This window comes from Rhineura floridana, chromosome 10 (genome assembly GCF_030035675.1).
Source record: "Rhineura floridana isolate rRhiFlo1 chromosome 10, rRhiFlo1.hap2, whole genome shotgun sequence".
Taxonomy (NCBI): domain Eukaryota; kingdom Metazoa; phylum Chordata; class Lepidosauria; order Squamata; family Rhineuridae; genus Rhineura; species Rhineura floridana.
This window is the reverse complement of record NC_084489.1, coordinates 41,660,872-41,674,934: the sequence shown is the minus strand read 5'-3', so window position 1 is coordinate 41,674,934 and position 14,063 is coordinate 41,660,872. Positions and strand designations below refer to the sequence as shown.

The 14,063-nt window shown below is 41.5% G+C and overlaps 1 protein-coding gene across 2 annotated transcripts in view; it reads left to right on the top strand.

Annotated features, from left to right (window-relative positions):
* DNAH11 (dynein axonemal heavy chain 11) overlaps nt 1-14,063 on the top strand; it is a 321,971-nt gene that overhangs the window by 240,041 nt on the left and 67,867 nt on the right. For both annotated transcript variants that reach the window (XM_061586939.1, XM_061586942.1), the window contains one exon: nt 2,431-2,565. In XM_061586939.1, the coding sequence (XP_061442923.1) occupies nt 2,431-2,565 (135 nt within the window). The remainder of the gene's footprint in view (nt 1-2,430; nt 2,566-14,063) is intronic.

The window sequence follows — 14,063 nt, the reverse complement described above, 5'->3', positions numbered from 1 at the left end:
GGAATGGTCTAACCACTGCCTCCTTTAAACAGGCAGGGACCATGACCCTCACACAAGGAGACATTAATCATCTCCCTGACCCAGCTGGCTGTCCCCTCTCTGCTCTTTTTTATCAGTCAGGAGGGGAAAAGATCAAGCACACAGGTGATTGCCTGGAATGAACCAAGCACCTTGTTCAATTGATTTCAGAAAAGCAAAGCCTCAGAAGTGTTAAAGGAATGTAATCATTCATAGCTCAACTCTATGTCTTCCTGAACTGCACTCTGCTATACCCAGTTTCAGAGTGCATATAAAAAATCCATCCCATCATCACCCAATCCAACACTGAGTCATAAAGAACTGTTCTAAGATTACTTAACTTGTGACCCACAAAGCCAAATAATACCCACCCGTTATTATGGCCTGCCTAAAACATAACAGTCCCACCTAACTCTGAAGTCATAGGCAGGTACAAAAATAAGAGGTCTATTAAACCATTGGTCAGTTGCCCTACATAACTGATGCGCTGAATTTGACATGGAGATTCAGAAGTTTTGTGGACCAAGAAGACGGAAGGAGGGATCAGTCAAACAGGCAAAATGTGGGGAGACATTACCTAGTAGCTGCTGTCTAAAGAAAAAACAAAAACAAAAACAAATCCATTGAACTTTGGTGATTCCCCCCTCCCAAGAAATATAAGATATTTCTTGAGAGAACTGCCACCCACCGCCCCCCAAAAAGAACTTGGTGGTCCTTTGTACAGTTCCTGGCACTAATAATATTCTTCAATCTGGAAAGAAAAAAAGGTGGTTCCACATTAGCCTTCTTACTACATAATACGCTCAAGACTTGTTCATAGCCCATTAAATGTTGCTCATGTCTCCATTTAAAAGCTCTCAGAAGAGCTGGTGACATTTTGCCACGCAGAATGGGTAATCCTTAAAAGCATTACCATATACACCTCCATAAACAAAATTGAATCACCTACCTCATTACCCACAAGAATTTTAGTTTGGTTAACCAGGCATTGCAGCTGTTTCACTTCTCTATAGTTTTATAATGCTGTAACTTTAAAAATGTTGTGTGGTTCCTGAATTAGCTTTTGGTAGTCTCCCTGTGAGTTACAAAGACTCTGAGATTATAGCAAGACCTTACAAAATTGCAAAATGCAGCATGTAATTGAGGTTATAGCAGCACACAGAATACTAACCAAAATACTGGCGTATTTTGTATATGTAGACTAAAGGTCTCTTAACATCAAAGGCTGGGACAACAGCAGCTGAGACAGTGGCAGGTAGGGGGCATGACATGGGCAACTGAAATACCTATACAAATAATAAGTTGACATGAGAGATCCTGTTGCAGGCAGCAAGTAAAATGAAATAGCTGATCACTTTTATTGGCTTTAGGGGCTGGCTTATTTGACAAAAGTAAGTACATGAGGAAAGTAGTACGGTTCCTTTAGAAGCCTTCCAAACTTATAAAATGTCACAGAAAATGCATGGTATGTTGAATTATGGCAAAAAAAAGTTGCAAGGGTAAACAAACAACTGTGAGCAACCAACTGTATGAAATAATTAATGATCCCTTTGTTATGGCAAAGGTTTCCATGGCCCAGTTTTGTGAATTTCAAGAGCTAGGAGGTTTGGAGAATGATAAGCAGAGCAAATGAATAGGAGTGTCCTGGCTCTGAACCAGAGAAGCAGACTCAGGACTCAGAGACTGGGTTTTTCTTCATAAAGCTTTATTCCAGAAATCAGAACAAGGATCTAGCATCTCATGCTATGCCTAAACTGGGATTCAAACAGGAATAGACATATTAAATGTTAGAAGCAACAGCAGACAAGTTGTCGCAACAGCAAATACCAGCAGTGCTACTTCTTATATACAGAAATAGGGAGGGCACTTAACACTCCCAGGCTCTTTTCAGTATGAGCGGCAAGGCGGGGGCTACAACAGCAGGGTGGACGTAATTGGGCTGCTTGTAAACATCTCTTCATCCTCCATGACCTTGGAGACATGCCAGTTTCTGACTCTACCTAGTTGCTTTCATTTTCCTCTGCCTGAGAAGTTCCAATGTTTTTGTTAGCACATCTCTTCTGTTGTTACTCTTGGCCTTGGTGCCTGCAGAGTTTTGTCACCAGCCAACTGAGACGAGGAAAGGCTATCTGAGTCTTCTTCAGTAACTCCAGCAGCCAGCTTCGAGGCTTCTGGAGACACAACCTCGGTAACCCCTTCATTTCTTTCATCAGTGGTGCTGGCAATGTCAGTAACCCCTTCTCCATTCTTCCAACTTTGCCAGATATTCTTCTTGGGGCCCATGACAGGGAGTAGTAGGAAGGTAAATAGTACAAAAGGTTTGACATCCTTCAGGCAGTTACTGTTATGAAAGTATGAAGTGAGTTAAAATCAAACCTCTCTCTCTCTCTCTCTCTCCCCCCCCCCTCCCAGGAACTGGATCTCAATCTGTGCAAGCTAACAGCATCATTTGAAAAAGCAACCGCAGAAAAAGTTAGATGTCAAGAAGATGTCAGCCGAACCAACAAGACTATTGAGCTGGCTAACAGGCTTGTTAAAGGACTTGAGGCAAGTAGGATTTTCATTGATAACATTTTCAAGAGTTCTGATTGAGGCAGCTGAGCCTGTGTTTAAGAAGGCTTTGGTTAAATGAAATGTTTCTGGATTCTGAGGTTGTGGAAAGTAGCTGAAATGGACACTGCTTTAAATTAATGAAAGGGAGAAAACACTAACCAACATGACAGCACTGTCCAGGTTTTCCCAGCAGGGAGCACCTGCTTTGCACTTCTTCTCTATCCATTGTAATCTGAAGGATGTGGATTAATGTATTGTGTGTGTACATTAAGGGATTAATCTGAGGCAGAGTTTATTGGGACTTAGCCCTGGAACCAGTTTTCAATACCAGGACTGAATTCTGGACCATATGAAAATAATCATACATTTCCACTAAGCACAAGCAGAACCTATCTCACTGCTAGATAAACACAGTTCATCATCACCACTCTTGTACTCACCTGAGATTAAAAAGCAGCATTTCCACTTCAGTGGGTACAAATTCCATATAGGCACAACTCATCTCAGTATCACTGTATAATGTTGTGTATGCATGCAGATGTATAATGCATGGTGCAAATGGGAATTGGTCATGGGAGACCCTTCCTTTTTAGAGCAGGCAGACTAGGCAGTATTTATGCCATTTCTGGCCCTACAGTTGTTAATTCAGTGTACAATGTTAACCTCTAGTGGTTTGGGGAGCCAAAGGTAGTATGCAGTTGCCACCAGGAAAGAGGAGGGGGCACATCCTTATTGGTACATCCTATGATAAGCGCTACTGACCATTCAGTGCCCTGTCCTGCTGTTGTTGCCTCTGTTGCCAATAGAATCTTAGAATCATAGAGCTGGAAGGGGCCTATAAGACCATCAAGTCCAATTCAGGAATCCAAATTAAAACATACCCAACAAATGGATGTCCAGCTGCCTCTTGAAGGCCTCCAGTATTGGAGATCCCACCAACTCCCTAGGTAATTGGTTCCATTGTCATACCGCCCTAACAGGAAGTTTTTCCTGATGTTCAGTTGAAATCTGGCTTCCTGAAACTTGAGCCCATCATTCCGTGTCCTACACTCTGGGATGGTCGAGAAGAGATCCTGGCCCTCCTCTGTGTGGCAACCTTTCAAGTACTTCAAGCATGCTATCATATCTCCCCTCAGTCTTCTCTTCTCAAGGTTAAACATGCCCAGTCCTTTCAATCGCTTCTCATATGGCTTTGTTTCCAGTCCCCTGACCATCCTGATTACCCTCCTGCAAACTCGTTCCAGTTTGACTGCATCCTTCTTAAAGTGCAGTGTCCAGAACTGGATGCAGTACTCAAGATGAGGCCTAACCGTTGCAGAATAGAGGGGAACTAATACTTCATGTGATTTGGAAACTATACTTCTGCTAATGCAGCCTAATATAGTATTTGCCTTTTTTGCAGCCACATACACTGTTGGCTCATATTCAGCTTGTGATCAACAACAATCCCAAGATCATTTTTGCATGTAGTATTGCTGAGTCAAGTATCCTCCATCTTATAACTGTGCATTTGGTTTCTTTTTCCTAAGTGTAGAACTTTGTACTTATCCCTGTTAAATTTCATTCTGTTGTTTTTAGCCCAATGCTCCAGCCTATCAAGATCCCTTTGAATTTTGTTAATGTCTTCCAGAGTATTAGCTATCCCTCCCAATTTTGTATCATCTGAAAATTAGATAAGCATTCCCTGCACCTCCTCATCCAAGTCATTAATAAAAATGTTGACCACTGGGCCTAGGACTGAGCCCTGCAGTACCCCTTTCGTTACCTCCCCCTAATTTGAGAAGGAACCGTTGATAAGCACTCTTTGAGTATGATTCTGTAGCCAGCTGTGGATCCACCTGATAGTTGTTCCATCCAGCCCACATTTAGCTAGCTTGCTAATCAGAATATCATGGGGCACTTTGTCAAAAGCTTTGCTGAAGTCGAGATATATTATGTCCACAGCATTCCCACAGACTACCAGGAAGGTTACCCGATGAAAAAATGAGATAAGATTAGTCTGGCAGGATTGGTGCTTCATAAATCTATGTTGGCTTCTAGTTTTCACTGCATTGTTTTCAAGGTGCTTACAGACTGCTAATATAATCTGCTCCAGAATTTTTCCAGGGATTGATGTCAGGCTGACTGGTCTGTAGTTCCCAGGTTCCTCCCTTTTGCCCTTTTTTGAAGATAGGGACAACATTAACCCTCCTCCAGTCATCCGGCACTTCACCCATCCTCCACAATTTCACAAATATAATAGACAGCGGTTCTGAAAGTTCTTCAGCCAGTTCCTTCAATACTCTACAATGCAGTTCATCAGGCCCTGGAGATTTGAACTCATTCAAAGTTATTAGGTATTCCTTGACCATTCGTCTATCCATTTCAAGCTGCAGTCCTGCCCCTTCTCTTTTGGAGGAAGACTGAGCCAACGTAAGAATTGAGCACTTCTGCCTTTTCTCCGTCATCTGTTATCATTTTGCCATCCTCACTGAGTAGCTGTACTGCCGTTTATTTTGTGAAGCTCCATTGGCTTCTTCTGTTGTCTTCCTCCTTTTTTCCTTGTTGGAATTGCTTGCAATTGTGCCTTTAGAATTTCCTTTTTTAGAAACTTTTTCAGAGACTCCTTTTCTCATTAGGGTTGCTTGCCATGGAACCATACTTTCCTGTTGTCCAGGGTACACCTATGGTTACTCTCAGCTTTTGCTTCTTTTAAAATCAGGAACTCAAGTATAACATGGTCACTTCCACCAAGTCATCCCATTGGTTAGAATCAAGTCAAGGATACCTGATCCTCTAGTTGCTTCTTCTACTTTCTGTAAGAGAAAGTTATCTCCAACATAAGTCAGGAATTTCTTGGAGAGGGCATGTTTGGCAGAATTTGTCTCCCAGCAAATATTGGGGTGATTGGAGTCCCCCATTCAATCATACTACATCATGCCTCCTCAAAACATTGGCAGTTTACTTTTCAAAAGTTGCATCCTTGTCTTCTTCTTGATTGGGTGGTCCTTGCCCCGGTAAGGGCATGGGCTCCTGTTGGTCATTGCTAAGTCACGCTGCATGAGCTCCTGTTGTTACTATCATTTAGGAATGAGTGGTAATATTTGTGCTAGACCTTATGAAGGCTGTTAGGTGTCAAGATAATTGATATCTCATTTGGGTGAGGGTACAAAATACCTAAAACCCTAAATTCACATATTATACTCATCTTAGTTATTTTTAGGAATGTTTGTTTTCTTTTTTTATTTTACAAAAGAAGTTACAAAAGTTACAATATACAGTAACAACACTGCAACCAACATTCTGCTTCCCCAACAGAGCATTTACAGAATGGTAAAGATTACAGAGAGGTTACAGACAGTGAAGTAATCTAATGTAAAAAGTTACACTCTGTCTTATTTGATGGCTTAGTAAAATTTTAAAAAGTATCTAGATTAACCAAAAATTCTCAGAGCTAGCTTATCATAGGATCACAAATAGTAGAATTCTATGTTTGCCGCCCAGAGGGCTGTTTGCTAGTCGGGCGGGATATAAGCTGAATAAAATAAATAAAATAATAAATAAATTGGAAGGGGCCTATGAGGCCATTGAGTCCAACTCCCTGCTCAGTGCAGGAATCCAAGTTAAAGCATACCCAACAGGTGGCTGTCCAGCTGCCTCTTGAATGCCACTGCTAAAGAGCCCACCACCTCCCTAGGTAATTAGTTCCATTGTCATACTACTCTAACAGGAAGGTTTTTGTTGAAATGTTCAGCCAAAATCTGGCTTCCTGTAATTTGAGCCCATTATTCTGTGTCCTGGTTGATTATTGCCTACCCAAAACAGATGAGCTATTTTTGTTCAAGTTGCACCACCAAAGAATCTACCTTCCAGTTACATGTAATAATGAGATTACTGGAAATTCGGTGCAGGTTTGCTACTTACTGAACAATTTGGTAGAATCCAGTTTATATTGATTCTTTGCAAATAAAAGACCTAGATAACTTTTTTTTAAATGAAAGCTGAAACTTGATGGATGGTGCCTGGACTGTAACAAGCTCCCATAATTAGGTTGGTTAAGTTAGAAATTAAGATTAAAAATTTACCTGGGATTTCATCTTAATCAATACATATTATACCACCGGACATACTTAAGTTCATTCTCATATGTCCCAGGGAGATGCTCAAATTCCACTCACCAGCTAGATGATAATTTCCAGCAAATAAATAGTTAAAAGCCAGATAATTGATTGATTATTCTTGCAAAGAGCACTATGAGTACACACACCCCAGAATAAGAAACTCTGGAATAATTATTTTACAGAATTGGGGGGGGGGGTGACATTGTTGTAGGTTCCTTCTCCATAGTGTATTTTTAGCCTAATTGGTTATCCAGCCCTACACATTATGCTGTTGTTTTTGCATCATATGTGACATGTTTGCTTCATGGGTTGGATGTCCCCTGAGAAAAGCCTCTGTAACTAAGTCACTAGATCTGTGCAGAGCAGTGAACACTTTCTGACAGCATGGTCAGTCTCTAGTTAATGAGCACTGAGACTGAATAATCCTCAGGTCAGGACTGAGTCATTTTGTATCCATCCACAATGCACTTAACCTTTGGATAAGTGGGCTACAGTCATTGCATTGTTTCTGCCTTATGTTAATAAAAACCATTAATCTTCTAATAAGTACAGAATGCACACTTAATTAAAAACAACCCTCTGTGCAGAACGTAGTTTTCTAATTATTTTAGTTTGTAGAAAAGCATCTTCGTATCAAAACAGGTGATTATTTAATGGTTAGTTTATGCATAGCAGTTTTAACTGCATTTTTATGGTTTGTTTAATAATTTTAACACAGTGGCACTAAGAGAGTGAAATCATTTTACAAGTAGTGTGTGGATGTTCATGATGATTGGCATATTTGCATCTGTGGATTGTGGCCGAAAGTAAATATTGATTCTCAGTATATGAATAATAATCCTATATGCAATAATATAATGCAGGTGAAAAATGGATATGTAATCTTTATATATAATTGAATGTTTAATGTATTTTAAATGACATTTAAAACTTATTCATTTAGCGTTTGTAAGGTTTCTGTTTACCCTAGTAGCAAAGAAAGTTGCCAATTTTCCCCCCTAAAAATACCTGCATGTTTCCATGCAGAAGACTACATATAACTTCAGCTTGGAAATCAAATGGCAACATTTAAGAACATAAGAACATAAGAAGAGCCTGCTGGATCAGGCCAGTGGCCCATCTAGTCCAGCATCCTGTTCTCACAGTGGCCAACCAGGTGCCTGGGGGAAGCCCGCAAGCAGGACCCGAGTGCAAGAACACTCTCCCCTCCTGAGGCTTCCGGCAACTGGTTTTCAGAAGCATGCTGCCTCTGACTAGGGTGGCAGAGCACAGCCATCATGGCTAGTAGCCATTGATAGCCCTGTCCTCCATGAATTTGTCTAATCTTCTTTTAAAGCCATCCAAGCTGGTGGCCATTACTGCATCTTGTGGGAGCAAATTCCATAGTTTAACTATGCGCTGAGTAAAGAAGTACTTCCTTTTGTCTGTCCTGAATCTTCCAACATTCAGCTTCTTTGAATGTCCACGAGTTCTAGTATTATGAGAGAGGGAGAAGAACTTTTCTCTATCCACTTTCTCAATGCCATGCATAATTTTATACACTTCTATCATGTCTCCTCTGACCCGCCTTTTCTCTAAACTAAAAAGCCCCAAATGCTGCAACCTTTCCTCGTAAGGGAGTTGCTGCATCCCCTTGATCATTCTGGTTGCCCTCTTCTGAACCTTTTCCAACTCTATAATATCCTTTCTGAGATGAGGCGACCAGAACTGTACACAGTATTCCAAATGCGGCCGCACCATAGATTTATACAACGGCATAATGATATCGGCTGTTTTATTTTCAATACCTTTCCTAATTATTGCTAGCATGGAATTTGCCTTTTTCACAGCTGCCGCACACTGGGTCGACATTTTCATCGTGCTGTCCACCACAACCCCGAGGTCTCTCTCCTGGTCGGTCAACGCCAGTTCAGACCCCATGAGCGTATATGTGAAATTCAGATTTTTTGCTCCAATATGCATAATTTTACACTTGTTTATATTGAATTGCATTTGCCATTTTTCCGCCCATTCACTCAGTTTGGAGAGATCTTTTTGGAGCTCTTCGCAATCCCTTTTTGTTTTAACAACCCTGAACAATTTAGTGTCGTCAGCAAACTTGGCCACTTCACTGCTCACTCCTAATTCTAGGTCATTAATGAACAAGTTGAAAAGTACAGGTCCCAATACCGATCCTTGAGGGACTCCACTTTCTACAGCCCTCCATTGGGAGAACTGTCCGTTTATTCCTACTCTCTGCTTTCTGCTTCTTAACCAATTCCTTATCCACAAGAGGACCTCTCCTCTTATTCCATGACTGCTAAGCTTCCTCAGAAGCGTTTGGTGAGGTACCTTGTCAAACGCTTTTTGAAAGTCTAAGTACACTATGTCCACTGGATCACCTCTATCTATATGCTTGTTGACACTCTCAAAGAATTCTAATAGGTTACTGAGACAGGACTTTCCCTTGCAGAAGCCATGCTGGCTCTGCTTCAGCAAGGCTTGTTCTTCTATGTGCTTAGTTAATCTAGCTTTAATCATACTTTCTACCAGTTTTCCAGGGACAGAAGTTAAGCTAACTGGCCTGTAATTTCCGGGATCCCCTCTGGATCCCTTTTTGAAGATTGACGTTACATTTGCCACTTTCCAGTCCTCAGGCACGGAGGAGGACCCGAGGGACAAGTTACATATTTTAGTTAGCAGATCAGCAATTTCACCTTTGAGTTCTTTGAGAACTCTCGGGTGGATGCCATCCGGGCCCGGTGATTTGTCAGTTTTTATATTGTCCATTAAGCTTAGAACTTCCTCTCTCATTACCACTATTTGTCTCAGTTCCTCAGAATCCCTTCCTGCAAATGTTAGTTCAGGTTCAGGGATCTGCCCTATATCTTCCACTGTGAAGACAGATGCAAAGAATTCATTTAGCTTCTCTGCAATCTCCTTATCGTTCTTTAGTACACCTTTGACTCCCTTATCATCCAAGGGTCCAATTGTCTCCCTAGATGGTCTCCTGCTTTGAATGTATTTATAGAATTTTTTGTTGTTGGTTTTTATGTTCTTAGCAATGTGCTCCTCAAATTCTTTTTTAGCATCCCTTATTGTCTTCTTGCATTTCTTTTGCCAGAGTTTGTGTTCTTTTTTATTTTCTTCATTTGGACAGGACTTCCATTTTCTGAAGGAAGACTTTTTGCCTCTAAGAGCTTCCTTGACTTTGCTCGTTAACCATGCTGGCATCTTCTTGGCCCTGGCAGTACCTTTTCTGATCTGCGGTATGCACTCCAGTTGAGCTTCTAATATAGTGTTTTTAAACAACTTCCAAGCATTTTCGAGTGATGTGACCCTCTGGACTTTGTTTTTCTGCTTTCTTTTTACCAATCCCCTCATTTTTGTGAAGTTTCCTCTTTTGAAGTCAAATGTGACCGTGTTGGATTTTCTTGGCAATTGGCCAGTTACATGTATGTTTAATTTAATAGCACTGTGGTCACTGCTCCCAATCGGTTCAACAACACATCTCGCACCAGGTCCCGGTCCCCACTGAGGATTAAGTCCAGGGTTGCCGTCCCTCTGGTCGGTTCCATGACCAACTGATCTAGGGAATAGTCATTTAGAATATCTAGAAACTTTGCTTCTTTGTCATGACTGGAACACATATGCAGCCAGTCTATGTCTGGGTAGTTGAAGTCACCCATTACTACCACATTTCCTAGTTTGGATGCTTCCTCAATTTCATATCTCATCTCAAGGTCTCCCTGAGCATTTTGATCAGGGGGACGATAGATCGTTCCCAGTATTAAGTCCCTCCTGGGGCACGGTATCACCACCCACAACGATTCTGTGGAGGAGTCTGCCTCTTTTGGGGTTTCGAGCTTACTGGATTCAATGCCTTCTTTCACGTATAGAGCGACTCCGCCACCAATACGTCCTTAAGAAAGACTTGACTGAAACTCTTAGTCCCTTGGGCTGTGATCCTAAACATCAGGGTGGGAAACATGTCATTGGACTCCACCTCCCATCCAGCAGCATAACTAACATCCAGTGATTATGGAAACTGTAGTTCAGGAACATCTGGAGTGCCACAGGTTGTCCATCTCTGTTGTACATACATGTGTATGAGACATGTATAGCAGGAGTGATAAACTTTTGGCCGTCTAGATGTTACTAAACTACAACTCCTATCAGCCCTAGCAAACATGACCAGTAGCCAGGGATGATGGGCATTGTAGTTCAGCACCATCTGGAGGGCCAAAAGTTCTCCACGCCTGATATATAGGATTGTGCCATTGGAAGTCAGTAGGCTGTAGTCCTGTGCACACGGGAGTAAGTCTTACTGAAATCAGTGGATTATGGTTGAGGTGTCATGCTACTTGCAAGATATTTACTTCAGAATAGTATTGAAAGGAAAAAAGGGATATTGTATTGCATCAATATTATGATTACTTGGTTATGAAAGATTTCAGCCAGATACAAATGAATTCTGTGTCCTTCATTGGATCTTGCAATGCTTGCATACATCTTAAGTGCTATTATGTTATAATTCTCCAAATCTCAGTTTTACTGTTTATTTCAACACACAAAAAAATATTAGTAGTCAGTGAGGATTCCCTCCCCTCTTAAGAGTACTGTTGTGTAAGCTAAGGAAAAAAAATTAATGAGAGCATCAACACTTTTCCTCAGAGAATAAATTCTTTTTGACTTAAACAGGAGACAGTTAACTTCTGAAAAGCATCAAGACTGATGATTTTGTCTATATACCATTGACCTGGAAGCTCAACCATTCAGACTAATAAATCAGGCAATTTATATTTAATCATTAACTAACTCCCGGGCTGAACAGCTGTTCAAAATTAGAAATGGGTCATCCCAGCCAGGATGATATTACAGGCAATCTATAATGCATTAGAATAAAATTATAGTGATTTTTAACTGTCTGGAAATTTATTACACTGCATGTTCCAACTCTTAAACTCTTGTTAGCCAATGTCACATGTGATTTATGATGCTGGGGTGGTACAGTAAAATTACTGAAGATTTAAATAGACGATCATTCTATGTTTAGTAAATCTTCAAATTTCAAAGCTAGTTTGTAGAATGAGGTGGGTGCACTTTGTTGTTTACAACTTACCAACAAGTGACAATGAGGGGAGAGAATGGATAAATTAAATTTTCCTCCTACTAGTTAATAGGTTTCTTTGGTTCACCTCAGCTGGTGATTTTAGAAATAAACAAATAAGTTATGCAAAAGTTACTTTATACTTTATAATGGAATAATATTGAATTATAGAGTGTAATAGCTGGTACTTTAAAAAGCAAAAACTGTTGTAATCTCCTCCTTCACTAGGCATGCTTTCTGCTTAGTAAAGTACTGTTTCATTTAATAGTTAGGCTTTGAATTTTCAGCATCATTCTCTCTGAGAGGCAATGAATGTGTAGTTAGTTGCTTGTTTTGTTTGTTTCTTATAATATTTATAACCCTTCACTCATCACAAGAGATGTTGTGACAGGTCACAAGAATTTAAAATACTATAGAAAACAAAATACAATTAAAAAATACATGATCAGTAGTCCATCTATTAAATACTACATTCAGTATGGCCATGTTACCATGTGCATGACATATATGTTGCAGGCTTATACACAGCCAATTGGGAAGGCCTGGCAGAACAGGAACATTTTCAGCCAGTCCTGCAAGACAGATAAAATAGGCAGTGGCCAAAGCTTGGGTAGGAAAGTGTTCCACAGTAGGGTTGCCAGGTTCTTGGCCTGAGACTGATCCTATATCTTTAGGAGAAGAGAAAGTCAGCCAAGTGCAGGTGTTCTTGCAACTCTGTAATGAGAAAAACCACAAGGTGAAATTCTTCCTCCCCCTTACACAACTTTTAAAGATATAGAAGACGTCTTGGTTGCCAGGCCCAGCTTCCAAGAGGTCTTCTGTATCTTTAAAAGTTGTGGAACGGGGAGGGAGAATTCCACCTTGTGGTTTTTCCCATTACAGGGTTGCAAGAACACCTGCACTTGGCTGACCTTCTCTTCTCCTAAAGATACAGGATCAGTCTCAGGCCATGGACCTGGCAACCCTATTCCACAGCTGGGGTACTATTGCCAAGAAGGTCCTCTGGCAAATCACAGGTCTCCTGATCTCACTCAGTGATAGCAGTCACTGCCAAAATAGCCTCTCCAGACAACCTCAAGTCTCTAGCAGGATTGCATGGAGAGAGGTGTTTCTTTAGATAACCAGGCCCTAAGCTGTTTAGGGTTTTATGTTGTTATGTGCCTTCAAGTTGATTACGACTTACGGCAATAAAACTGTCATGACTCCTGCATCCAGCAGTGACCTAGACACAGAGCATTCCAGCCCTGCTTGCCTCCAGCCCTGGCTGCTTTCTGCATGGGATCTAGCATCAGAACATATACAAAAAAATTGAATTGGGCCCAATGGCAAATAGGCAGCCAGTGTAAGTCTTTGAGAACTGGTGCTGTACAGTCTATGCAGACATGCCTGTTAGCACACTGACCACTGCATTTTGCACAAGCTGCAAAATCTGCACTATCCTGAAGGGCAGCTCCACACAGAGTGAGTTGTAGTAATCCATCTGGAAGGTTACTAGAGCATGGATCACTGTGGCCAGCTTAATCCTATGCCAGAACAGCCAGAGCTGGCAAACGAGTAGAATCCAGGAGTATACCCAGACAACACACCTGATACTTCAAGAGTAATGCAGTCATGCCTAGAACACTCCTTCCTATTTCCTGGATCCAGGACCCACCATTTCCCATCTTGTCAGGAGTCAGTTTCAGTTTATTGGTTTTCATCCAACTGAGCTTGGATGAGGAACTCACTTCCTCCATCGGTCATAGGAACATAGAAAGCTGCCTTATACTGAATCAGACCATTGATCCATCTAGCTCAGTACTGCCTACAATGACTGGCAGCAGGTCTCCAGGACCTCCAGGATTTCAGGTGGGGTCTCTTTCAGCTCTTACTGGAGATGGTGGCGATTGAACCTGGGACCTTCTGCATGCAGAGCAGATGCTCTCCCCCTAAGCTACAGCCCTTCTCATCTGATCCAGATGGCAAGTAGAAATAGAGCTGAGTGCCTGCTGATGACATCTTGTACCTGGTCTCCTGGTAACAGCTCCCACCTGCTTCATATAGATGTTAAACAACATGGGGAACAAGGTGGAATCTTTGGGGCCCCACAGCACAACTGCTGTGGAATGAAATAAGCACTCCCTCAAATGGCCCTCTCTGGAACCACTTCCGGAGGTAAGAGCAGAAGCACCAAAACACTGTGCCTCCAACTCCCAACCTACAGAGCCAGTCCAGGAGGGTAGTATGATCAATGATATCAAAAGCCGCTCAGAGATCAAGGATACAACAGGGTTACACTCCCCCTATCTCTCTTCCAGTACAAA